Source organism: Rhinopithecus roxellana, chromosome 2 (assembly GCF_007565055.1).
Source record: "Rhinopithecus roxellana isolate Shanxi Qingling chromosome 2, ASM756505v1, whole genome shotgun sequence".
Taxonomy (NCBI): domain Eukaryota; kingdom Metazoa; phylum Chordata; class Mammalia; order Primates; family Cercopithecidae; genus Rhinopithecus; species Rhinopithecus roxellana.
The window spans coordinates 184,616,078-184,643,512 of record NC_044550.1 but is presented as its reverse complement, the minus strand read 5'-3'; the positions used below and the strand labels follow the sequence as shown (position 1 = coordinate 184,643,512).

At 38.4% G+C, this 27,435-nt stretch overlaps 1 protein-coding gene across 1 annotated transcript; it reads left to right on the top strand.

Annotated features, from left to right (window-relative positions):
- The first annotated feature begins 6,888 nt into the window (after positions 1-6,888).
- Positions 6,889-24,867, top strand: ENAM (enamelin). Its single transcript, XM_010383977.2, has 9 exons — positions 6,889-7,109; positions 7,579-7,693; positions 9,821-9,889; positions 10,012-10,056; positions 10,815-10,856; positions 12,443-12,697; positions 13,964-14,026; positions 15,894-15,947; positions 20,042-24,867. The coding sequence occupies exons 2-9, from the start codon at positions 7,640-7,642 to the stop codon at positions 22,880-22,882; spliced, it is 3,423 nt and encodes a 1,140-aa protein (XP_010382279.1). The 5' UTR covers positions 6,889-7,109; positions 7,579-7,639; the 3' UTR covers positions 22,883-24,867.
- The last annotated feature ends 2,568 nt before the right edge of the window (positions 24,868-27,435 follow it).

The following is a 27,435-nucleotide window of genomic DNA, read 5'->3' as shown; positions in this document are numbered from 1 at the left end:
TTAAATATTTTTCTCTCCTCAGATAGCTTTACAATAAGGGAAAAATCTATGACAAAATCCTTAAGAAAAACCACTGAAAAAATGTGCATTTGTTTAAAAACCTAATCTTTTCCAGTTACTTATCTTTTGAATACTAAATTGTGTTCCATTCCCACATTTCTTGTGGATAAGGCAGTTATCGAATTTTTGGTGAGCTCAGAATGGTCCCATCACCAGAGAAGGCAGATGAACTGAGAGGGGCCCAAGCCCAGAAACAGGGAAACTGTCAGCCAGCTGCAGCACTCTGTGGTCAAGCAATGATCCTTGTGCTGGTGCTTGCCTAGCCCTGTGCTGAAGGTATTTTATAACAAGTAGAAAGCAGAGGTAGACAGATTTTGGTACAAACCCATGCTCCATGGATCCTAAGCCCACGTTTGTTACGTCATCACCCTGAGCCTCAGTTTCCACATGTGTTAAATATCTATTATGCGGAAAAAGACAACATATCTGAAGTATGAAACCTTGGAGTCTAAGAATACATTCGTCTAACATCCTGAGAGGGACCTTATGAGGTCCATTCCCTGTGAATGGATTAACTAAGGCGATTACTAGTGGCTCGTATAGTTTGGCTCTGTGTCCGCACCCAATTCTCATCTTGAATTGTACTCCCACAATTCCCACGTATTGTGGAAGGGACCTGGTGGGAGATGATTGAATCACGGGGGCAGTTCCCCCATACTGTTCTGGTGGTAGTGAATAAGTCTCACCACGTCTGATGGTTTTACCAGAGGTTTTTGCTTTTGTGTCTTCCTTATTCTCTATTTGCCTCTTGCCATCCATGAAAGATGAGACTTGCTCCTCCTTGCCTTCCGCCATGATTGTGAGGCTTCCCCAGCCCCATGGAACTGTAAGTCCAATTAAACGTCTTTCTTTTGTAAATTGCCCAGTCTTAGGTATGTCTTTATCAGCAGCGTGAAAATGGAATAATACAGTGGCGAAAGGACCCACATGATGTGAAAGCCATAAACTGAGGGCTGCTCCCACTATAAATGGGCCTGTTTAAGAAGAGGGGCTTGAAATGTATGCATTGTTTGAATGTGGATGTGTCAGTATAGGTGCTAACGGTTCTGGAAAAAATGATTAGATGATGTCTGGTAAGAGATGATGCAATTAACTCAACAAGCTTCAACTTACTCAATTATCTAGTCTGCTGTAACTATTTATTTAAAAGTTGATTCATCCAGCCCAGCATGCACTTCATTTCCAATACCAAGAGAGTACTTTCTTGACTTCAAGACAAGCAAGGCTTTTTCTTTCTACTTTCCATGCAACTGGACTTTCAAAAAATCATAATTTATGTCAGTCTTCAGACCTGAAATTTCTCAAACCCATTTCATTTAAGTTCATACCACACTAGATTTTTACAAAAAAGAACTTTATAGAATATTGGTCCTGGTGTCCTGACACCTGGAAAAACATAGATATTGTATATGTCTACACTATTGATAGTGAAGAATGCACATGCGGATCTGAGTTCAAATTCCCATTATACCTCTTAGCCTTGAACAAGTTATTTAACTTCATTAAGATTCTATTTTTTCAATGGCAAAATGTTGGTGGGGGATCACAGTACCTATCCCACAGGGTTTCTGTGAATTTTAAATAACTCTTCTAAGCACTGAGCACAGTGCCTACCACATAGTGAATGAAGTTATTCTTGTTATGCATTCCAAGGTGCTTTTCTATAGGACAATAGTAATTAGGAAGGGTTTATTGTCACAGCTTTATTAATTAAATTATATTATACATGTATATACACATATGCATGTACCTAATATAAGTTATATTATTAATAATATAACTTATTAATAATAATAGAAAGTTGAGATGGGGAGACATTTAGTTTGGGTTTAGTGGGATATATTTATGCAATTCACAGTCAACTTCTGTATATAGTTAAAATATTGCTGGCCCTCCTCATCTAGGAATGGCTTCCAGAAATATTTCTACCTCCCATGCCTAACTTTCAGTGCCTACTCATTCAACATGCATCCCGAAGGTGCAGGATCAGGGCTCATATTTCCCTATGAATGTGTTCGTTGTAGCTGGCACTAAAAACATGTGAGGTAGAGGGAAAATAAGACTTGAAACGTATACAATCAGATGTTATTATAGAGGTGCATCAGACAGTTAGGAAAAATATTAAGCTGCTTTTCTGGATTTTGTGATATTTGTACTATTTGTCACCTTTTTAAAATCTGAAATTTGTTACAATTTATTGTCGTATGAAAACAAATATTAAGACTGTACTTTCAGGGATCATTTCTATAGTTCATCAAAACAAATATTTACACTTGTACCTAATTTTGTGTTCATTTTCTTAAAGAGATCCCTTAAAATCTAATTAGCTTTGGCTCATATAACCTGGATCCACTGTTAATTAGGCATCAAATTTAGCTCTGAGTTTCCTAGTAACCAGAGTGACAGGAAAACACAGAATGTCACATACTTCTTTTTATGGCAAAGGAAGAAATAAACCATAAAATTGTTGTAAGAAATGTAATGAGATATAATGTATTATTTCCATGATGAGATGACACCTAACCCATCTGAAACAGTTACTGAGTCAGGCACTGTTGTAAGCACAGTGTATACATTATTGAGTATTTCCAACCCCAACGCCTGTTTTCTTAACCACAGGGTTTTATTTTCTCCTCAAGGTGAAGAGAGAAAGAAGCTGATCTTGAGTACATATAAGAGAGTTCTTATTGCTAGAAGCCCAGGAAATAAACACCACCTCTAAGGATGATCCAAATATTAATAATCACCACCCAACAATAGTTACTCACTGACTTCACTGAGCAACTTTCTTATTAGTAGACAAAAAGTAGAATTTAAATTAAATAAAATCTGATAAACACTGTGATCTAGTTTCCTTTTTTATTTTCCTTTTTCTTTTTTTTTTTTTGAGACAGAGTTTTACTCTTGATGCCCAGGCAACCTCAGCTCACTGCAACCTCCACCTCCCAGGTTCAAGTGATTCTCCTGCCTCAGCCTCCAGAGTAGCTGGGATTACAGGTGCCTGCCACCACGCCTGACTAATTTTTTTGTGTTTTTAGTAGAGATGGGGTTTCACCATGTTGGCCAGGCTGGTCTCGAACTCCTGACTTCAGGTAATCCACCCGCCTTGGCCTCCCAAAGTGCTGGGATTACAGGTGTGAGCCACCATGCCCAACCTAGTTTCTTTTTTCCTATACTCTATGGAGATGCTCAGTTTTTCTTTGGGAGGCTTTTTGTTTGCTGTCTTTTTTTAATGAATAAGTAAGTACAATGATGAGAAACATTCTTCAGAAATCTTTAGGAAATGTGACAGTGGGCAGTAATAAAACAACTATTGAGAAAGCTCTAATGATAATAATATTGAACATTTATCAATTTATTTATAATATTTAGTTGAAGTATATATTAAGAACTTTAAATAAGTTATCCCACTAAATTCCTTTTTTTTTTTTTTTTTTTTTTTGAGACGGCATCTTGCTCTGCTGCCCAGGCTGGAGTGCAATGGCGCCATCTTGGCTCACTGCAACCTCTGACTCCCTGGTTCAAGCAATTCTGCCTCAGCCTCCCAAGTAGCTGGGATTACAGGCACCCACCACCATGCCCAGCTGATTTTGATATTTTTAGTAGAGACAGTGTTTCACCATGTGGGCCAGGATGGTCTTGATCTCCTGACCTCATGATCTGCCTAACAAACCCATGAAGAGAATGTTATCTCCCATTTACAAATGAGGAACTGAGGTTTAAAGAGATTAAGTTGTTTGACCAAGATTCTAAAACAAGTAAGTTGTAGGAGCCAGAATTTGAACCCACCACTGTGTTCTGACTCAGAAAATTTGCTATCCTAATATTCTATGCAGGCTGGGTGGGCACCCAAGTCAGGGTTTTGCATGAAGAGAAAGCTCAGGAAATGTTTGTGGAATAAAGCATTATTAACCCTTTAATTTGTGAGGGATTAAACTGCACCTCCTCTTCTCTTCTGATAGAAGGATCTCTCACATTTACAGCCTGAGAACAGGCTATAGGAATGAATGATTTCAGAAAGAATTCAAGGTTGTGGATGCTTAGACACTATTTGGCACCAGTAATGGATCCCTAAGACACTACTTTATCTCAGGTGCTTCATTCAGTGATCCTGCAGTGTTGGAGTGCTCTGCTAATAATAATCCACAGAACTTTACCTTCATAGTTGTTCTTAGAAGAGGATCTATTTGCTCTGAGAGCTATGAGAACTATGGCTGCATTTATTGTTCTTAAATCCTTAGTAAATAATTATAAGGTGTAATGTGGAACAATAAAGTACCTTTGTGTATTGATCAGTCACTGATAGTCAGCTACTAGGAGCTAGGCATTTCACTTTTTTTTTTTTGAGACAAGGTGTCTCTCTGTCTCACCCAGGCTGGAGGGCAGTGGTGCGATCATGGCTCACTGCAACCTTGACCTCCTGGGCTCCTTGAGGAGCCCTCTCAGCCTCCCGAGTAGCTGGGACTACAGGCACACACCACTGTGCCTGGTTAATATCTTTTTTTGTAGAGATGGAGTCCCACTTTGTTGCCCAAGCTATATTTATTACTTCATTCATTTCTTAGAGGAAACTTATGAGGAAGGTAATACTACCCTCATTTTACTGAACAGGAAATTGAACAGCTGGATAATTTGTGGAAGGTTTAAACTTAGATCTGGCAATTCCAAAGCCCAGCCTCTTTCCCTCACATCTAGAGTATGAAATTAAAAGACTTTTCTGCTCCTGCTGGCTTAAAATCTAGAGCAATGAGAGGATCTTAAAAAGTGGAGGCAAAGAGAAGTAAGAAGTTCACAGGCCCCCTGGAGATACGGGTTCTTTTTCAGGGGGAGAAAAAAAGGAACATTTACACACAAATGCACAAATTCTTATATGCAATTTCTTAGGTTTCAGCTCCCAGGTTAACACGTCTTATTTTAAGACTGAGAAGGGTAATGTAGAGAAAAAATCAAAGAGATACATTTTTTAAAAATTTAAGCCAAATCATAAACACGTTTCACAAACAGTTATAATTGTCTGAAGGGAAAAATAATTTACAGAGTAAATAGAGATAAAGTAAAGGGGAAAAAAGTCATAAAGGACTGATTTCAAAACATTTTATATGCCGGTCATGGTGGCTCATGTCTGTAATCTCAGTTACATGGGAGGCTGAGGCGAATCGCTCGAACCCAGGAGGCAGAGGTTGCAGTGAGCCAAGATCGCGCCACTGCACTCCAGCCTGGGTGACAGAGCCAGACTCTGTCTCAAAAAAAAAAAAAAAAAAAAAAAAAAAAAAAAAAAAGTATAAAGTTTGAGCACTTCTCTCTTTTTTTTTTTTCTTTTAATGAAAGAAAATTTGGTAATTCTCCCAATCCAATCCAACACTACTAAGAATTCACTCATTGAATAGCTTGGCTGGATTTTAGAAACATGAATTATTTCATGACAACTAATCACTCTTGTGGCCAAGAGAACAAGGATAAATAGAGGAAAGTTATCAAAAGTGAGGTTTAGTGGCAACTCCCAATAACCTATATGGGTAAGGCCAAAATCAAAAATTACCCTCTACATGAATGGGCACAGGATAGGCCAGGTCATCCAGCATCAGAACTTCCAAGGACACACTGTAGGCCACTGTCCCATAAGTGTCCTACCATTTGCAAATTCATCTCAATGTGCACACAGTGTGATAAATACTACTCAGTTTCTACAAAATCTGACGAAGGCAAGCAGGTACTTGAAGCACCTTTAACTTTGTACGTCTTGGATACACGTAGAGTTAAAAGATAGTCCTAGCTTCATTTAAAGTCAAATATTCTAGTACATTTTTATTATTTGTGGCACTAAATACGTGGAGCAGGGAGGCACTAAGAAATACAATGTTATTTGGCCCAAAACGAATGACACAGCACTTCTCCATACTTGGAAGAACAGCACCATGGGCAACCACTGGATTAACATACATACACAATCATACCAGGTAGGAACCAAGTTTCGCCATCAAATTCAATCATTCTTGGTTTTTAAATCCCAACATTAAAATAAGCAAACATCACCACAACAAATGTTTTCTCTTGTAAAGCCATAACAGAACAGGAGAATCCAAGTTAAGCAAAGATAGCAAAGCTTGCTCTTGTCAATTAAAAGTGTAATTGGCACATTTATTTGAAAGTGAAATCTTTATTATGGAAAGTCAGATTTCAGGAAAAAAATCCATAACATGACCACTTCAGTGAATTTCTCAAGTCCTGTTTTCATTAGGTTGTATTATCATGATAGCCGAGAGTTCATTTGCCATTGTACCCAACTGATCTAAAATTCTGAATCCCCAGTGACTGGATTATATTTGACTTCAAAAAGAACACTATGTCCTGCTAGCCTTATGTAATACAAATTAAATCAAGTCGCTGAGTTGCCATTCATGGGTATAACATTCCAGTTCATTTTAATTACATAAAAAATGTATATTAAGTAAATATATATATTAGTCTGTCTTTTGATGAAGGCAACTGACTTATGTAAATAGCATACAGATAATAGTCGCCTTTGTTCCCCAAATATCTTTGTTATAAACAAAGTTTCTATACCTCAAAGCCCAAATTCACCAAGGGAAGCATCTTCTAAATCTCACTGCTGTAAGCTCATTTTCCTGGACTGTTATTATACATAATAAGAGACTTGACTTGATAGCTCCTATAATAACACATTCTAAATTTTAAATTTGATGTGCGTTTTTTACTTTAAACTCTTGTGATGGCAAAACCATTTTCCTCAAAGCTGATTGGTTATGCAGGTCTACAACAGTGCTTAAATGGAACCTTGCTGGGCCAAGCTTTCTGACAAGGAGGAATCTTTTTATTTTGAGCCTGTTTGATGCTGCACATGATATCTGACTGAAGAATTTTTGTTTTATCATTAAGAAATAAATGTGTCTTGCTTCTTGAGATCTCCCTGGCTTCAGCAATTTGTAGTCATTTCCACTATAGACCGTTAAGAATATATTTCAAAGGCAAGCTAACAAAGTTCAAGTAAAAATTATTTTTTATATATTAAGCTTCTAATTGGCTTTTGGGTAAGTATTAGAGATTATCAACATAAATTACATATAGTGCCAAATAATGAATTTAATTCATAGATGTTGGTTAATTCTCCTTATTTTTTCATTGTTGTTGGTTGTGTAGTCATTGTATGCAGACTAATCTTCTGATAAAACTTTAAACTCCTCGGTTTATTTGGTGCATTTATTATTCTTATAAGTTTTTTCCAGCCTTCTTAGACCTCCTTTAATACTGTGACTTTGTACATTTCCCCATAGTGAAGTCTAGTTTTGTCAACATTGCCCTAGAAGTATCTCAAAATACAGTGTCATTTCCTCTCTGATTTAGCTTTCATCCTACTTTTAAAGGAACAGAAGATTAAACTTGATTTTGTGGCCCCCTAATACAGGTATGACTGGATAAAATAATTAACATGACATGTGCTGCCTTAGAACTGAAGCTTTGCTATTCATTTCATTTAATTGTTCCATTTCTATAATTTAGTTTCTTCTCACGCTAAAGCTGTATTTTTCTTAAAGGCTTATAAAAAATTTGCTGAAAAAAAATGTTGGTGCTTCGGTGCAGGCATGGAACCTCTTTTCCTAAACTAGACAACTTGGTGAGTACTTTCATTTATTTTTGATACATACAGGTTCTCAAACTAGATACTGTCAGAAATACACTTGAGAGGGCCAAACACTACTGAAATATATAAGAAGAATTAAAGAGCATCTGCTTTCACAGATGGAATGGAAGAAGAACTTACGAAGTCATTGTACTTTGTGGCAATCATTATGAGTGCTACTTTCAACTCAAAAAATAACTAATTATAGATTTTAGTCATGGACTTTTAGAGATGGAAGGGATCTCAGTCATCCAACATAATAAATTAATTTTACAAAAGAGAAAATGAGTTTTCTATTTGCCAATATAAAGGCTATATATATTATGAAGAATCACTGTGACAGCTACTAGAGAGATGAGATGAATGATTAAGCAAGGCAGAAATTAACCATCCAAAAGCACCCTTAAATCTTGGGCCATAATCTTAGAAACATTTAGCAAAGAAAACTTTCACCAGTATTCTCTTTATTAGTTTCCACATATTGTTGTAGCCTATACTAAACACACTAGTTTCAGCTGTTGTTTTTCATTCTCTATGATGTTCTAACTCTGAAAATCTTTAAACAGTAGGAAAGGTATTTACATACTACTGCTTCCTTTGTTTAATTACATTCTACCATTTTTTCTAATATATGAAAGAAAACTCATTACACCCACAATTTAGGAAAATGTCCATTATAAAAATGCTAAAGCATCATTTATGTTGCTCCTATAGGAAGTAAACAGAAGGGTAAGCATCGGCTCCAGTTGTGCTAGATGCATTTTATGTCCAGAAAAGGAAGAAAGAACGAAAGGAATGAACAACAACTGGGTTGGTTGTTGGTTACTATGCTAGGAAATGGGCTACATCTGATATACAATGAAAATGAATCATTCTGATTAAAATCTTTTATTTTCCTCTATTGTATATGCAAATAGAAAGTTTTCTTAAGAAATTACTCAGGTAAGTGTTTCAGAATAAACCTTGTTCAAAGATGTAAATACAAGACTTAATTTTACAAGTCTTTCATAATTAACTAGAGTGGGATAAGTGAATGAACCCCGTTAAAAACAATCTCCAAATTTCATACATAAGTCTATATGTTTAATCAAGGTATCTAATAAAGAGATAAATTTACTATTCTGCTTATTTCCTATTTCTTCCTATTTTCCTAACCACCTTAGAACATAAGTGATTTTTTTTTTTTTTTTTTTTTTTTTTTTTTTTTGAGATAGAGTCTCGCTCTGTTGCTCAGGCTGGAGTGCAATGACACGATCTCGGCTCACTGCAACCTCCGCCTCCTGGGTTCAAGTGATTCTCCTGCCTCAGCCTCCCGTGCGGCTAGTATGGCAGGTGTGAGACACCACGCCTGGCTAATTTTTGTATTTTTAGTAGAGACAAGGTTTCACCATGATGGCTGGGCTGGTCTCGGGCTCCTGACCTCAGGTGATCCACCCCCCTCAGCCTCCCAAAGTACTGGGATTAAGGTGTGAGCCACCGTACCTGGTCACATAAGTGATTTTTAAAGGAAGTGATGATGATGATGATAATAATAACAATAGGAACAATAGAGGAAACCAGGAAAAAAAATAATTCTGAATATTCCAGTTTACTTAGTCTCTATGTACAACGTCTTAGAAAGTAGCACAAAGTTTTGATTTTGTAGTGCGCCCTCCTTGAAACTAAGATTATTCGGTACAATGAATCTAGTTGGACATCACTATTCCTTTACAAATCAACTAGTAACTAGAAACTCAACCCCATCAATATTCCTATTTTGGGGATAACCTCCTAATTTCTAATTTTCACATTCTGGTGCTATGAAATCTCTCTCTCTCTCTCTCTCTCTCTCTCTCTCTCTCTCTCTCTCTCTGTCTCTCTCTGTTTCCCTGTCTCTCTGTCTCTCTCTCTCTCACACACACACTTTATATTTCCTTTTAATCTGACTCTTTTGGCAGCTTGAAAAGTACCAGGTGATAACTACCTAATAGTTTCTTGACATAAAATAAAAATGGCAGCAAGGACCTTATCTATTTCCATACACTCCTTGACAGACAAGTAGGCTAGTAGCTAGATAAGTGCAGAGTGCCCTAAGCATGCTTATTTCACAGACCAAAAATAAAAATCAGTTTTTTATTCTAGGTGCCAAAAGGAAAAATGAAGATTCTCCTGGTCTTTCTAGGGCTTCTTGGTAATTCTGTTGCTATGCCAGTGAGTATTTTTTAAATGTTAGCTCTTCTCTTTGTGTTCTATCATTGCATAGCTTAGGAACAATTGTTGAGCTTATTTCAGCTGATGTTCTGCATTTGTCACTGACATTCTCTTACTTCCAGATGCACATGCCCCGAATGCCTGGATTTAGCAGTAAAAGTGAGGAGGTATGTATGTTCAGTCTGAGGGGAGAAGTTATCCAGAGTCCTATCTCACAAGTTCAGTAAAAAGGAGAATATTGGAAAATTGTCTGATATATAATATTTCTTATGAAAGAGGTAAAAAGAGGGAGAGGTGAAAGTCTTAAACTCTCAAATTGAGGCAAAGTAGTAATTTCCCCAGCCATCAGCCTACCTATGTACTTCAATGTTCCTTTTCAACGTAAATGTGGAATTGTGTTAAAATCTAGTTGATGTTACCTTATTTGCTAAGTTTTTTAGCTAGCGAAAGTGACCAATAGTATCAAGGGTTATTAGAAGGTAGATGCTTAAAAATATAAATATCCCTTACATGACTCATAGCCCAGATCATTAATCAAATTCAATACATATCAGAAAGATGAATCATCTTGTCACATAATTCTCATGTTCTCAAATCCTGAACTCTCAAAGAACAGAACATTCAAAAACTTTAGAGTAGACCAGATTTTTATTTTCTGTGATTCTTTATTGATTCTTCTCAAAATAAAATTCTGACTTAAAAGTTAAAGTGCCTGAGAAGCTTCTTAAAATTTAATTGTACACTTACTTAAAATTCTAGCATAAGTAGTAAAAGATAATATGACTGTTGTGCATTAAAATCAGAAATTTTTACACTGGGAAGTTCTCAGGTTGAAAAAGAAATTTTACTTATTTTTTTATGATTTGTGCATTGATTTAATAAAAGTTTCACTTTGTATCATATTAATGGATTCCTTTGGTTGCAGATGATGCGGTATAATCAATTCAACTTTATGACCCTCCCACATGTAAGTTTTTCTTTACATTATTTCTGATGATTTCTTGTTTATCTAGATAACTCCATTATAAAGTTTGCCTTAGCCAATAGAGACACCAATCCACATGTTTTAAGTATAATGTAATCATTACAAAAGTTTCAAGATGGAAAAATTATTGCTCCATCCTCTCACACCAAATTTTCTTCTTATTCATTACTATTGTTCTTTCATGTAAATCCAAATAATTATTAATTAGAAATGTTATTTATTTGAGACTGAGTCTCAAATGTATAGTCAAGAAAAAATTGTTCTGTGAAAATATCACATAAGATGTCACAAATAGTGACAATAAAAATAACAGAGTAAGTACTGGTAGGGGGTAAATTTTACTTGGATTATCTTGAAAGATAACACTACAATTACAAAGCAAGTTTAATGTTCTTTAAATAAATATAGGTTATTCTTGTCACTGTATGCTAATTATCAGAACAAACTAATAAATCAAGTATCAGGTGGTTCTTTGGCACGATTTTTCTGGTAAAATTCTATGTTAGCACAATAACACTACACATCACTTTTGATTTCCGTGAAATGATCATGAGGGCCATTTTGAGGGGAAAATCAAGGACTATATCCATTTTTTTGTAATCCTTTTTATTCAAGTCATTCTCTTTTAAAGCTCTTTGATTAAAATAATCATTGTAAATTTCCTCTTCCTCAGCTTTTGATTGGCTCAACTTTTTCATACCCTTGTTTTTAGTTTTAGTGACTTTGCCTGTGATTTGAAATTTTTACCAACTTAGTTGTTTGCAATTTTGAATTTCATCAATCCACAAAGCATGGGTACATCAACCAAGAGATAGCAAGAAACTAATTAATGAAGACTGGGGATAGAGACAGGTGTTAAACCAGGGAGGAAATATTTGGATGAGAACTGATGTCGCAAGACTGACCATTCATAAATTATCATAAATTTAGAAATTAGCATTTTTATAAATTATCATAAATTTATAAATTAACATTTTTAGATTATAACTACTTTTGCTTCCCTGCCCAGCCTTGTAATTGTGGCGATTTTGATAACAAAAATGGATTTAATGAGGCTCCACCTGTAACCAAGAAACATAGACACCATATAAATGTGTTTACACAGACTGAATTTTTATCGTCTCTTTTCCTATTTTTCTTGTTTTTTATTTTTTGCTTTACAATCTCACTTTATCTTATTTTTGCTTTTTCTCTTCTTCATCCAGCCTTATAACAAATCACATGGGTTCTGAATACAACATTAAATTTTCTGTAACCTGACTTGTATACTTCTGACCTGAGTTAGAGTTTCAGAATCAGAAAATCATCAGTCAAATTCTTAAGCTGAGATTTCTCACCTAGTTCTGCCTTTTAGTTTGTTTTGGTTGTTTGGCTTTCTAGAAGACTGAAGTTAATTCTGTAAGACTGTGTGTAAGGAAAATCTAACTAAAGATCTTGAAGCTTCCATAGTTAAGTCAAGTTCCATAGGACTTTTAAGCTCTTTGAGTTTTGGACGATGACATTAGAGGATGGAGAGAGCCTGAACCTCAACTCTATTACGATTTCACTATTATTTGCTACCCTTTCAGTTGGCACACCTGGGGCCCTTCTTTGGAAACGGTCTCCCTCAGCAATTTCCACAGTACCAGATGCCCATGTGGCCTCAGCCACCACCATGGCACCCACAGAAACCCTCAGCACAAAAACGTCATAACAAGACTGATCAGACCCAAGAAACCCAGAAACCCAACCAGACTCAGTCAAAAAAGCCACCACAAAAGCGGCCTTTGAAGCAGCCATCGCATACTCCAGCCCAGCCCGAAGAGGAAGCTCAGCCACCTCAGGTGAGACTTGCACAGAAAAATTCCATATCTGTAAATGGCCTCGGAGAGATTTGGAGGGCCATGCCACCCCCATATACACACTTCAGTACAGGTGCTATGTTGCAGTACCATCTTTTGTTTTGACATGCATCCAAAACTGCATGGCAAGTCAACTCCAATCTTGTTTGGTTCAAATTACCCAAATACTGTTGCCTTTTAAAAGCTCCTTTTAAATTACAGAGACAACATGGTGTAATAACATGAGCACTAATCTAACAGTCGAGAATCAAAGGTTCAAGTCCTATACCTGGTCCTTATTAGTCGTATGATATTGAACAAGTTACTTCACCTTTCTAGGTTTCAGTTTCCCCGTGAGTAAACTAAATGGTTTCCAAGTTTCATCCAGATCTATGCTTTGATGCTCTAAAATATTGCTCTTAAATTAACTTTGCTTCCAGTACTAGTATGACATAAGGTAAGAAGATGTGCAAATGGTTTCTCAAGATCTCATCCAGTGTGGGGGGAGCTTCAAAAATACTGGCTTTTATAGGCCAGGCACGGTGGCTCACACCTGTAATCCCAACACTTTGGGAGGCCAAGGTAGGCGGATCACCTGAGGTCAGGAGTTCGAGACCAGCCTGGCCAACATGGTGAAACCCTGTCTCTCCTAAAAATACAAAAAGTAGCTGGGCTTGGTGGCACACGCCTGTAATCCCAGCTATTCAGGAGGCTAAGGCAGGAGAATTGCTTGAACCCAGGAGGCGGAGGTTGCAGTGAGGCAAGATCATGCCACTGCACTCCAGCCTGGGCAGCAGAGAAAGACTCTGTCTCAAAAACTAAAAAGAAAACACTGGCTTTTGGTCAGTTAACACTTATTATCAGACACTATTACAGACGTAGGGAATACAAAATTGAATGAAAAGACAATCCTGGATTGGAATCCTGGCTTCAATCATTTACAAGCTACGAGATTTTGGGCAAGTGACCAAACTTCTCTGAACTTCATGTTCTTAAGTCAAATGGGAATAGTAATAGTTTATATCTTCTATGGTTATACGAGAATGAAATGAGTTTAACAATATAAAATGCTCAGCACAGAGCCTGGAACGTGTGTCCAATAATACTAATTGTTATTATCATTGTCATCTTTGCCCTATAAAAAACTCACAGTTTAATGCAAAGTGAAATGTAGACTCCCAAGTTTCAATTGTATTTAGTTGGTTTGCTTCATTTTTTTTATGTATTCTTCTCAATAGCACATCACTCTGATTCTTTCTTTCTCTCTAGGCATTCCCACCATTTGGAAATGGGCTATTCCTCTATCAACCACCACCATGGCAAATTCCACAGGTGATAAATTGTTTTTTTCTTTACACTATAAGTGAAAAATAATATTAGTATGTTATAGTTTAAATTAATATAAATTCATACATTCTAATGGAATACCATATACCAAAGAGTAGACGGTATGAAACAAAACCAGTGCATCAGTAATCATGCAGAAAAAGAACAGAGAATTTTTGAATTTCATACTCAAATTGGTGACATAAATACAACCTAAATCACCAAGCAGATACAAATAACTTAGCTAATAAATTAATATTAAAAGGTTGTGCTACTTCGTTACTATTTCCCCACATCCTTAAGAAATTTTTTTTTAAATTATCTTCATTTAATGTAATGGGGAAATTGGGACACAGGACAAAATGGAGTTTGAAAACCATAGGGTGAGCTATAATTAGACTAAGACATTTTCATCCTATCTTACTGTTTCTAGCCACACTTGGGGCTGGTCACGGTGGCTCACGCCTGTAATCCCAGCACTCTGGGAGGCCAAGGTGGGTGATCACTTGAGGTCAGGAGTTCAAAACCAGCCTGGCCAACATGGTGAAACCCCATCTCTACTAAAAATACAAAAATTTGCCAGGCATGGTGGTGCATGCTTGTAATCCCAGCACTTTGGGAAGCCCAGGCAGGCGGATCACCTGAGGTCAGGAGTTCAAGACCAGCCTGACCAACAAGGTGAAACCCCATCTCTACTAAAAATACAAAAATTAACTGGGTGTGATGGCAGGTACCTGTAATCCCAGATATTTGGAGGCTGAGGGAGGAGGCTCACTTGAACCCAGGAAGCAGAGGTTTCAGTGAGCTGAGATCGTGCCATTGCACTCTAGCCTAGGTGACAGAGCAAGACTCCGTCTCAAAAAAAAAAAAAAAAATCTTGCGAAATATTATTTACAAGAAGCCTCAAAGAATCTTAAACGTTTAAAATCATTAAAATAAAAGATAATACTGAAATTGCATCATAGGCATTAAAAATATGAATGGCAAAATAAACTTTTCGAACTAAAGAAATATTAACGACCAGTTGCTGCTAAACAAACAAAACAACAGGAAATATTTGTTGACTGTTCATTCAGCTATGACATAGGTTTTCCTTGTCTACAACTCTATAACTAGGAAGGCTTTTTATCAATGAGGAACAATTCATTTTAAAGAGTAAGAGTTCCTTACATTTTTCCTCCTTGAAAGAGTGACTTTCTTTTACTACCTATGCTGAACTAAGGAAATTAAGGCAGTATAAGGTAAAGATTTTAAAAACAGATAACCATGATTCTAATGCTGAAGTAACTATTAATCTCATCTACATAAAACTTGAGAGGCAGAAACTCGGCCTCCAAGTTTGATTAGGAGAATTAACTTTAGTCAAATAAAAATATCATAGTAATAATCCAAGGATTGTCAGTTTGCAGTTTGTCTCCCTAAACATGGAGCCACATTCTAAAAATAACATTGTTACTTAATCTCTATTATCAGATGTTCTAATATGGATGCTTGGATTCTAACAGCACTCAAATTTCTCTCTCTCACCCTTTGTCTGTATGTGTGTGCATGGTGTGTGTGTGTTGGGGGTTGTGGAGGGTATGTTTTGAGTGTTAGAGGTGGTAAGGAGGATTGCCAGGAGATGCAGCCATACAGAGTATTTTAAGTAGGATAATCTGGGATCCAGCTGAAGTCTTTGTATTTACCAGTGTTCACTGTTAGATCATAATTCTTAGCAGTTGGACTGTGAGAGCTAATAATTCAAAAGCTAAAAGCTCAGAGTACTAACTGAGCTTGATCACTGACTTGAGCTATTTTTAGACACCCTGAGTCTTACAAATGGCAGCATCAAAAGTGGTTTTCTCCTGTGTTCACTGTGTTTTTCACTTCTCAGAGGTTACCGCCACCAGGTTATGGACGCCCACCAGCCAGCAATGAAGAAGGCGGGGTAAGTACAAGTAAAACTATATCCTCCACTAGAAATTACAATCTATTCGCCACTGCTTTTTTATCCACATCTAATAAAAAAGTTAAAATCCAACACATGAACCTGTAGCTCAAGCTTCCGTGATTTTTAGAAAATAAAAAAGTGAAACAAATCAAGCTAGTGGTCCAAAGATTGATGCTGGACTCCAGACAGTGATAAAAAGAGAAAAAAAGTAAGAGTTTCTTAGAATGTTATCCTCAAGAGGAAATTAAGTAATGTCTAACTTCCTGATTATATTAATACAAATAAATTGAAGCCAAGAAAAGATCAATTACTACTCAATTTCACTTTTAAGTTATGGATAAACTGAACCCAGCACCCAAGTCTTCTGTTACTCTGTTCAATGGCCTTTTTACTATACCACACTAGGAGAAGAACCAAATGTATATCACAGAGTGATATACTTTTAATATTCCAGCACTATGTCATCTAAAAAGTCATTTTAGTGATTGTGAGATAGCATCCCAACCCCCCTGGAACTTACTGTTTTTTTCCCTGAATATGTGATATGTCCTCAGTGAACTGTGGTAACTTAATAGCTTTACTGGGGGGTGGGGGACAGATTGTTCTTTTCTTTTTGTGTGTGTGAGACAGGTGGGACATCACTTGAGCCTGGGGGGTGGAGGTTGCAGTGAGCCATAGCACCACTGCACTCCAGCCTGGGTGACAGAGCGAGACTGTCTCAAACAAAAGAGAGGTTGGCATTACTTGCTCTAAGAGGTCCCTTTCAGCTTTAAGATTGTGTATATGTACATTTTGTAAGTAAGTCTTTTCATCTCTCACAATCTATTGTTAGCATAGCAGCCAGAGTGACCCTGTGAAAACAATAGTCTAATCTTGTCGCTCCTCTGCTCAGTCCCTGCAATGACTGCCACTTTCTTTTCTTTCTTTCTTTTCTTTTCTTTCTTTTTTTTTTTTTTTTTTTTTTGTAAGACAGAGTCTCGCTCTGTCACTCAGGCTGGAGTGCAGTGGCACTATCTCGGTTCACTGCAACCTCCACCTTCTGGGTTCAAGCAATTCAATTCTCATACCTCAGCCTCCCGAGTAGCTGAGATTACAGGTGTGTGCCATCACACCTGGCTAATTTTTGTATTTTTGTAAAGATGGGATTTCATCATGTTGACCAGACTGGTATCAATCTCCCGGCCTCAAGTGATCCAGCCATCTCAGCCTCCCAAAGTGCTGGGATTACAGGCATGAGCCATCGCACCTGGCAGAGATTGTTCTTAAAATAACATTGAAGATGACTGTGTTAGTAATGGTATAAGGCTCTTGTTCATAAAATAACATTGAAGATGACTGTGTCAGTAACGGTATAAGGCGCTCTCAAATGTATCATGAAATAACCCCAAATAAAAATGATTCAGATAATTGTATGCAACCTAGAAACTGGCACTTCAAATTTTCATATGCGTAAGATAAGAAAGGAAGCAGAAAGATCCAGGCAGTTATCATAGGCTTTAAGAAGCCTGTATTTAGGCCAGGCACAGGTGGCTCACACCTGTAATCCCAGCACTTTGGGAGGCTGAGGCGGGTGGATCACTTGAGGTAAGGAGTTTGAGACCAGCCTGGCCAACATGGTGAAATCCCATCTCTACTAAGAATACAAAAATTAGCCGGGTGTGGTGGTGCTGGCCTGTAATCCCAGCTACTGTGGAGCCTGAGGCAGAAGAATCGCTTGAACCCAGGAGGGGGAGGTTGCAGTGAGCTGAGATCTCAGCGTTGCACTCTAGCCTGGGCGACAGAGCGAGACTCAGTCTCAAAAAACAGAAAAGGAAAGAAATCTGAATTTAGATAGGCACAATGGCTCACACCTGTAATCCCAACACTTTGGGAGGTTGAGACAGGAGGATCACTTAAGCCCAGGATTTCAAGACCAGCCTGGGCAACATAGGGAGACTAAAATAAATGTTAGGCGAATGTGGTGGCATGCACCTGTGGTCCCAGCTATTCAGGAGGCTGAAGTGGGAGGATCACTTTAGCCTGGGAAGTCAAGGCTGCAGTGAGCCCTGATCTTGCCACTACACTCCAGCCTGGGCAACAAAGAGAAACCCTGTCTCAAAAACTAAGTTGCTGTAGTCTACCTCTTGAGGGCACTACCTGATTTCCTGCATGATCTTGTTACTTCCTCACCTGTCTGTCTCATCTCCATCAACAAATGGGGATTAAAATACTTTTTTTCTTTATATTTCATTTGTTTTAAAAGAAAAATCAAATGATCTAAATGCCACACAAATGTCTAACAAACATACTGACTGACAGAATTCATGATGATTAAATCATTCATTAAATGAAAATTTATTAAGAACATTACCCACTCCTCAGTACTGGAAAACAAGGATGAGAAACACAATGTTTTCATTCCAAATCTTCACATGAGAGAATTAAACGGAAGAATCCCAGGAAAATAGGCAACTGAAATTCAGTGGGATGATTGTGATGACAGAAATCTGTACTGCTGTGGACTCCTAGGAAAAGGACCTAATTCTGCCCATGGAAGTCAAGACACAGAAGGTAGAAGTCAAACTGAGCTCTGAAGGATGAGTCAAGTTTGCCAGGGGAATAAATGTGTTGGTGGAAGAAGTTTCAATATGAATAAGCTGTGTGCAAAGGCATTGAAACATAAAAAGAATAGAGAACCCAGAGAATTCAGAGTAGTTGTGATTTGCAACTGCATAAAGTGCAAGGGGGAGGAAATGAGGCTGAATGTACTCATTTTGTCTCATTTGACCCTCATGACAACCTGTGAGGTAAACGTTATTTTGTTATCATCTCCGTATTACAAACAAATAAACCAAGGTTAATCCAGAGTCATACTACTAATACTGGTGGAATGGGGATTTTAATGCACATCTGCCTAGAGCCCCACTCTTTAGCAGCATGTTGTACTGCTTTGTATGTTATGCTAAGGGATTTAGAGTTTATTTTGTAAAGGAGAACTTTAAATACAAATTTAAAGAGGAAAGGGGCCAAACTTCCATATACCCACTCTCAGCCTCTACTACTCTGATGGCAATGTAGAAGCAAGATTAAAGGAAAGTAAGACTGCATCCAGAGTAGCCAGTAAGAAAACTATTCTAACAGTTCAGGGGTACTGTGGATTAAGGAAGTGGGAACAAGGATGAAAGCTTAGATTTTATAGGACCTGGTTATTAATAGTCTGGAGTACTAAGAGAGAGCAGAAACTTGAGAAACTGTACAGATAGTGGTGAATGTTGCTCAAATATAGAACATTGGAGGAGGAGATTTCGCAGGAGATGAGCCCAGTTCTGGGTGCATTCAGTTGGAGGTACTCATGAAACCTTTAGTGGAGATGTTTTGCTGCCTCAACCTTGGGTGGGAGTGTTGTGGGTTAGAATTATGCCTTTGGGAGTTGTTAGCATGTATGCCTATTGAAAGCATGGGCTGATGCAACAGAATTCTCCTTGTTTTTTTTTTGTTTGTTTGTTTGTTTTTGTTTTTGAGACAGTCTTGCTCTGTCACCAGGCTGGAAGGCAGTGGCACTATCTGGGCTCATTGCAACCTCCACCTCCTGGGTTCAGGTGATTATCCTGCCTCACCCTCCTGAGTAACTGGGACCTCAGGTGCGCGCACCACCACACCCAGCTAATTTTTGTATTTTTAGTAGAGATGGGGTTTCACCATGTTGGCCAGGATGGTCTTGATCTCTTGACCTCGTGATCCGCCTGCCTCGGCCTTCCAAAGTGCTGACATTACAGGAGCAACAGAAATCTTAAAAGAGATACGTAGAAAGAAAACAGAAAAATTAGGAGGATGGAGGATGAAATCATTAAAAACAAAACAAAAACCCTCAGATGTATAAGGCCTAAAAAGAGAAAGCTGAGCAGTAGTCAGAAAAAAATACCAGAAGAGAGAACCAGAAAAAGTATGGTCATGGAAACCAAGGAGGAATCAAATTTCAAGAAAGAAAGTAAAGCTAATGATGTTAAAAGAAACATGTGACCGATAAGATTTCCCTGTTATACTAAAAAATTCCAAGCAACACCATGGTGGGAAACAAAGGGTAATAGTGATTTCCATTTTCTTTCCTACAGAATCCTTACTTTGGATATTTTGGCTATCATGGCTTTGGGGGTCGCCCTCCTTATTATTCAGAAGAAATGTATGAACAAGATTTTGAAAAACCCAAAGAAGAAGATCCTCCTAAAGCAGAAAGTCCAGGCACAGAACCCACAGCTAATTCAACAGTTACTGAGACGAATTCTACCCAACCAAATCCTAAAGGGAGTCAGGGCGGAAATGACACCAGCCCCACAGGAAACAGTATCCCAGGACCGAACACTGGGAACAACCCTCCAGCTCAAAATGGGATTGTCCCACTCCCTGCAGTCAACGCTTCAGGCCAGGGAGGGCCAGGAAGTCAAATCCCATGGAGACCAAGTCAGCCAAATATTCGTGAAAATCATCCAAATCCTAATATAAGAAATTTTCCTTCAGGAAGACGGTGGTATCCCACTGGTACTGCCATGGGGCACAGACAGAATGGGCCTTTTTACAGAAATCAACAAGTTCAAAGGGGTCCTTGGTGGAACTCCTTCGCTTGGGAAGGTAAACAAGTAGTTCGTCCAGGAAATCCAGTTTATCACAAAGCTTACCCTTCTACTTCAAGAGGCAATTATCCCAATTATGCAGGAAATCCAGCAAATCTCAGAAGAAAGCCTCAGGGGCCAAATAAACACCCTATGGGAACTAATGTTGCCCCAGTTGGTCCCAAACAAGGCCCTGTTGTTCGCAATGAAAAAATCCAAAATCCAAGGGAGAAGCACCTGGGTCCAAAAGAACAAATAATAGTTCCTACAAAGAATCCAACCAGCCCCGGGAGAAACTCTCAACAGTATGAAGTTAATAAATCAAATTATAAACTGCCTCACTCTGAGGGTTATACGCCAGTCCCAAATTTTAATTCTGTTGATCAACATGAAAACTCCTATTACCCAAGAGAAGATTCCAGAAAAGTACCAAATTCTGATGGACAAACCCAAAGCCAGATTTTGCCCAAAGGGATGGCTTTAGCGCCAAGAAGGATCCCATATGAATCAGAAACTAATCAGCCAGATTTAAAGCACAGTGCATATCAGCCTGCTGTATACCCTGAGGAAATCCCTTCTCCTGCAAAAGAACATTTTCCTGCTGGAAGAAATACTTGGGACCACCAAGAAATCTCTCCACCTTTTAAGGAACATCCTGGGAGGCAAGAAGAACATTTACCCCATCCTTCCCATGGTTCTAGAGGAAGTGTTTTCTACCCTGAATATAACCCCTATGATCCCAGGGAAAACTCACCATACCTTAGAAGGAATACATGGGATGAGAGAGATGATTCTCCCAATACTATGAGGCAAAAAGAAAGTCCACTCTACCCCATAAATACCCCAGACCACAAGGAGACAGTCCCTTATAATGAAGAGGACCCAATTGATCCAACTGGAGATGAAGTCCTTCCTGGACAAAATAGATGGGGTGAAGAGTTGAGCTTCAAAGGGGGCCCAACAGTTAGGCACTATGAAGGTGAACAACATACCTCAAATCAGCCAAAGGAATATCCTCCCTATTCTTTAGACAATCCATCAAAACCAAGGGAGGATTTTTATTATAGTGAATTCTACCCATGGAGCCCGGATGAGAATTTTCCATCATATAATACAGCTCCTACTATGTCACCACCTACAGAGAGCAGGGGTTACTATGTTAATAATGCCGTTGGACCAGAAGAAAGCAATCTATTTCCTTCATGGAATTCCTGGGACCACAGGATACAAGCCCAAGGTCAGAAAGAAAGAAGGCCATATTTTAACAGAAATATCTGGGATCAGGCAACACATTTACAAAAAGCCCTAGCTAGGCCACCAGACCAGAAAGGTAACCAGCCCTATTCCAGTAACACCCCAGCTGGGCTTCAGAAAAATCCAATGTGGCATGAAGGTGAGAATTTGAACTATGGCATGCAAATGACTAGGATGAATTCTCCAGAGAGAGAACATTCATCTTTCCCTGACTTCATCCCACAAAGTTACCCATCAGGTCCAAAAGAGGCACATTTATTTCACCTAACCCAGAGAGGCTCTTGCTGTACTGGTAGCTCCACAGGGCCCAAGGACAATCCACTAGCTCTACAAGACTACACTCCATCCTATGGTCTTGCACCTGGGGAGAACCAAGACACCAGTCCTCTGTATACAGAAGGTAGTCATAGCAAGCACACAAGACATATCATCTCCCCAACAAGCACCCTACCAGGCCAAAGAAACAGCTCAGAGAAGAGGGAAAGTGAAAACCCTTTTAGAGATGATGTGTCCACTCTGAGGAGGAACACACCATGTTCTATAAATAATCAACTGGGCCAAAAGGGAATTATGCCATTTCCTGAAGTCGGTTCCCTTCAAGCAAAGAATACACCTTGTCTCAAAAATGATCTTGGAGGAGATGGGAACAACATTCTGGAACAAATTTTTGAAGACAACCAGCTCAATGAAAGAACTGTTGACCTTACTCCTGAGCAGCTTGTTATTGGTACACCTGATGAAGGCTCCAATCCAGAAGGCATCCAAAGTCAAGTCCAAGAAAATGAGAGTGAGAGACAGCAACAAAGACCATCTAACATCCTGCATTTGCCATGCTTTGGTTCCAAATTAGCAAAGCATCACTCTTCCAGCACTGGAACTCCATCTAGCAATGGAAGGCAAAGCCCATTTGATGGGGATTCAATTATGCCTACTGAAAATCCTAACACATTGGTTGAGTTAGCTACTGGGGAACAATTTAAGAGTACAAATGCAGACCCACTTGATGCAGGTGAACACAGTCCATTTGAATTCCTTCAAAGAGGGACCAATGCAGAGGACCAGGTACAAGACTGCTTACTACTTCAGGCCTAGGGGTTATCTCAACCAAGCATTCTTGGGGGGAAGAGAAATCACTGACATTCTATACCAATGGTTCCCAAAATTTTTTCCCCAAGACTTAATTAAGTATCTGACTGTCTTGGTGATCCTTAAGTTTTCTCCCCTCTCAGCAATAGGAGTAGCAACCCAGGTGGAGCTGAGATTGGGCCTCTGGGGATCACCAGATCTAGCACTTTCACAAATTAGTGCAGACCTTAAAAAAGCAAGAAGGTCATGACCATCCCTGCCTCGAAACTTGGAAGTCACTTGTCTGAGTTAGTTTCCTTTTGCTTGATGACTTCTCCTTTTGCTCTCAAAGTTCCATTCTTGCAAAATTGGTTTTTCAAGACTGAAAGGCAGATTAACTTTCCATTCTACACATGGAGATCCACAAATCAGTATAGTCCTAATGCACTGTACATTTTTTTCTTGTGTTGATCTTGTCAGGTTTTTTTCCTACTCAATATTCTCTTCAAGCGTTTTTTTCTTCCACTGCCACTCTCTTTACCTTTATCATTTCCTTTTCTTAGCTTTCTTCCTTCTTTTCTCTCTCCCTCAAACTTTCTGTATTTAGCTTTCTATTCCTCATCTTTTTCTCTCTATGTAGCACTTCTTACATATTAAGCTCACTATTTTAACCATTAATAGTCTTTTCTTTATGTCTACCTCCTTCATTATGTCTTCCTCTCTTCCCACCTGTTTTGTCTCCCAATGTACCATTTGTCAACTAATCCCTCTCCTCTCTGACTCCTTTCTTCCCTTCAGTTTATCTTTTTCCCTGCTACACCATTTTCATCTTAAGACTGCATGTCACTCTCTTCCTTTTTGTATCCACTCTCTAAATCGTACTCTAATTTTTTTATTGACCCAGCTTAACCATCATTATAGAATTTATTTTGGAAATGGTAGACACTGATAGCTACTTTGTTTATAGTTATCTTAGGGTCTCTACCAAGTAGACACAGTTCAGTTAAAGAGACGTATTTAAGGAGAAGGGAAGATAGGATACCCAGGACTAGCAGCCTAGGGAAAAGGCTTAGGAAGGTGGAGAATGAGGAACTGAAGAAACTGCTGCTCTGAGACTGCACATCCAGGAAAAAAGACTAGGACTTGTCACACACCGCCAAGTTATAATCCACAGGATCTGTAGAAGACATTTTGGGAAACACTGTCTTAAATAAAAACTCAAGGTTTAGTTGTGGTTTTTTGTTTTGTTTTGTTTTGTTTTACTAGTTCAACATAAGCGATTCTACCAGTATGTGCTACTACTAAATCTTCTTCAAGTCCATGCAGAATTATTTACAGACACTCTTTCTTGGTATCTTGAATAAATTGTGTAAATTATTTTGAAAACTGGGTATTTCTATATACCTTGCTTATAATACATCAGTGATTATTATTCTTATTAATAACATGTTGGCCTATTATCTGGATATCCCTTGCCTAGAGCAGGAAACATTCTCAGAATTGCCTAAAAACATACCTTATAACTTTAAGAGATTTCTTAGGATAAATGTTCAGGGGCAGATTTTCATAAGAAGATCTCAAACATTTGGGGAAATACAATGTTGAAAACTTCCTGAGAAAAGGAATCTTGCCCTTGAAGCTTCTAAAGCACCTAGAACAGTGTCTTGAACACAGAAGGTACCCAATAAATATATATCAATTGATTTTTTAATGAATTTCAACACTCCCATGAAAACACCATAGTCTGCTTTTCCTGAAAGGCGACCGTCTGGGATGCTGAATGAGCCACCACTCTGTAGCTTTATATATTCAGCAACATTTCCATCCTAGAATTTCAGCTTAAGAAGGGACCTTAGAGGTACATTATCCAGGCCATCCCCTAGTGCTTACATTCCCCTCCCCCTGGCCAGTTTTATATTTTAATCACACATTGAAAAATTCATTAACTTATTCTGTATAAAACTGTCTTTTAAGAATTATCCTTTCAAAATAAAAATGTTATTGTTTCACTAGTTTATTTTTCCAAATGATTTTTTTGAAATCTCAATATGAGTACTTTCATTACAAGATACTCACTTCATATTTCACCAAAATGTATGGGTTCACATAATTGTTTTGGCAGATATGTTGACATATCTGAATTTATGAGACACTGCTGCTTAAACTGCCATCTGAGATCGCTGCAATGTAAAATGTAAAAAGTATAGTATGACACTTCCAAGCTGTCTTGAGCATAGGTAAATATTTTTTTCTAAAAAAGTATAGTGTGACCAAAAGAACACATATTTTGAATTTGAAAACACACAGTAAAAAGAAGGGAAAATGTCTCTCCAGAAAATAACTGTTTTCTTTTTTTTTTTTCTTTTTTCTTTTTTTTTTTTTTGAGATGGAGTCTTGCTCTGTTGCCCAGGCTGGAGTGCAGTGGCACGATCTCAGCTCACTGCAAACTCTGCCTCCCGAGTTGAAACAATTCTCGTGCCTCAGCCTCCTGAGTAGCTGAGATTACAAATGTGTGCCACCACGCGTGGCTAAGTTTTGTATTTTTAATAGAGACAGGGTTTCACCATGTTGGTCAGGCTAGTCTCAAACCCCTGACCTCAAGTGATCCATCCACCTTGGCCTCCCAAAGTTCTGGGATTATAGGCATGAGCCACTGTGCCCGGCCCAGAAAACTCTTGATGTCATCAGCACAGGTATGCATTTGCAAGCCTGGATACCAGATATGAGTTCCTTACAACCCAGCTTCCCTGAAGGCTCACAGTACATGATCTTTAATATTTATTTATTTATTTATTTATTTATTTATTTATTTGAGACAGTCGTACTCTGTTGCCCAGGCTGGAGTGCAGTGATGCAATCTTAGCTCACTGCAACTTCCGCCTCCCGGGTTCAAGTGATTCTCATGCCTCAACCTCCTGAGTAGCTGGGATTACAGACAAGGGACACTACACCCAACTAATTTTTGTATTTTTAGTAGAGCAGGGGTTTTGTCACGTGGGCCAGGTTGTTCTTGAATTCCTGGCCTCAAGTGATCCACACAGCTCAGCCTCCGCATGTGCTGGGATTACAGGTGTAAGCCACCATGCCCAGCCGATCTTTAATATTTAATCACAAATGTGTCTTATACTGTGTGCTAATTTTTTCCTGTGTTAGTTTTGCCTATAGAAGAAATAGGAAAATTGAAAAAGTGAGACCCAGTTCTTATTCTTCTTATGTGGCCCTCATAGCACTGTGCTGAGTACAGAGTAGATTTTAAGTAAATACCACTCTCTTTATCTTATGCAAATGAATAAAAATTTAGAATTTCACCAAAATTAGTATTAATTTATTAATTAATATTAAAAGTTTAATAATGATTAACACTTTTCTAATTATAAAATATACAGTCTTTGTAGAATATTTGGAACATTCTATACTAAAATGTAAAAGGAAACAAAAAAATAACATTTTGGCCTATTTCCCTCAAGTCTTTTCCTATGTATGTGTAGGGAATTTTCTTTTTTTTGTTTTCTTTTTTGAGAGGGAGTCTGGCTCTGTCCACTAGGCTGGAGTGCAGTGGCAAGATCTTGGCTCACTGCAAACTCCGCCTCCCAGGTTCTGGCCATTCTTCTGCCTCAGCCTCCCAAGTAGCTGGGACTACAGGCACCCGCCACCACGCCTGGCTAATTTTTTGTATTTTTAGTAGAGACGGGGTGTCACTGTGTTAGCCAGGATGGTCTCGATCTCCTGACCTTATGATCCGCCCGCCTCAGCCTCCCAAAGTGCTGGGATTACAGGCTTGAACAACCGCGCCCGGCCGGGAATTTTCTTAAAGTCATTCCTTTATGCAAAATCCTACATTTTCCTCTTCACATCGTATATCAATTTCCATAAATTTTAAAACATATGATACTTCACTTCAGTTGTCTTTAAAATATTTTGAAGTATACCTATATTATCAATCCCTTGATGATGGACTTAAAGTTTCCTATGAGTTTTCACTATTATAAATCATATCGTAATAGATATCTCGATCTCTGTCCATATTTCTGGTTATTTCCTCAGAAGTGGAATTACCGAGGAAAGACAGTTTGAAGGATATTTAGACAGGATAACATACTGACTGAGAGCTTTGACTTTGGAGTCTGACAGCCTTGGAGCTAATCATCAGTTCTCCAGATACCTGAAAAACATTAGGCAGGTACTTCATCACCCTCACAGCTCAGTTTTACCATTTGTAAAGTGAAGACAGTACTTACTTCACGGAGTGTTAGGAGAATTCAACAAAACAATGCGTGTTAAAAATGTATATTCATTGTATTTTGTAACTCAACCACTAGATGGAAGTGGAGGTTTATGATTATAAAGTAGTGGCTCTCCTGCAATTCCCAGCCTCAGTAGCACCTGAGGAATTTGTGAGCCCTGCAATGTCTCCAGCTGCATCTCTGAGCTACTTGATCAGTATTTCTGAGGTGGGGCTCAGCAATCTACTTTCATGAGTCCTCCAGGTAATTCTCATATACTCTAAAGTTTGAAAATCACTGATCCTGCCGGGCGCAGTGGCTCACACCAGTAATCCCAGCACTTTGGGAGGCCGAGGT

Bases quoted from the DNA above. Each gene is read 5' to 3' on its own strand.
- ENAM (XM_010383977.2), top strand. From the start codon at position 7,640: ATGTTGGTGCTTCGGTGCAGGCATGGAACCTCTTTTCCTAAACTAGAC. The intron at 10,057-10,814 runs GTATGTATGTTC...CTTTGGTTGCAG, and splicing joins TTAGCAGTAAAAGTGAGGAG to ATGATGCGGTATAATCAATT. The intron at 10,857-12,442 runs GTAAGTTTTTCT...CTACCCTTTCAG, and splicing joins ACTTTATGACCCTCCCACAT to TTGGCACACCTGGGGCCCTT.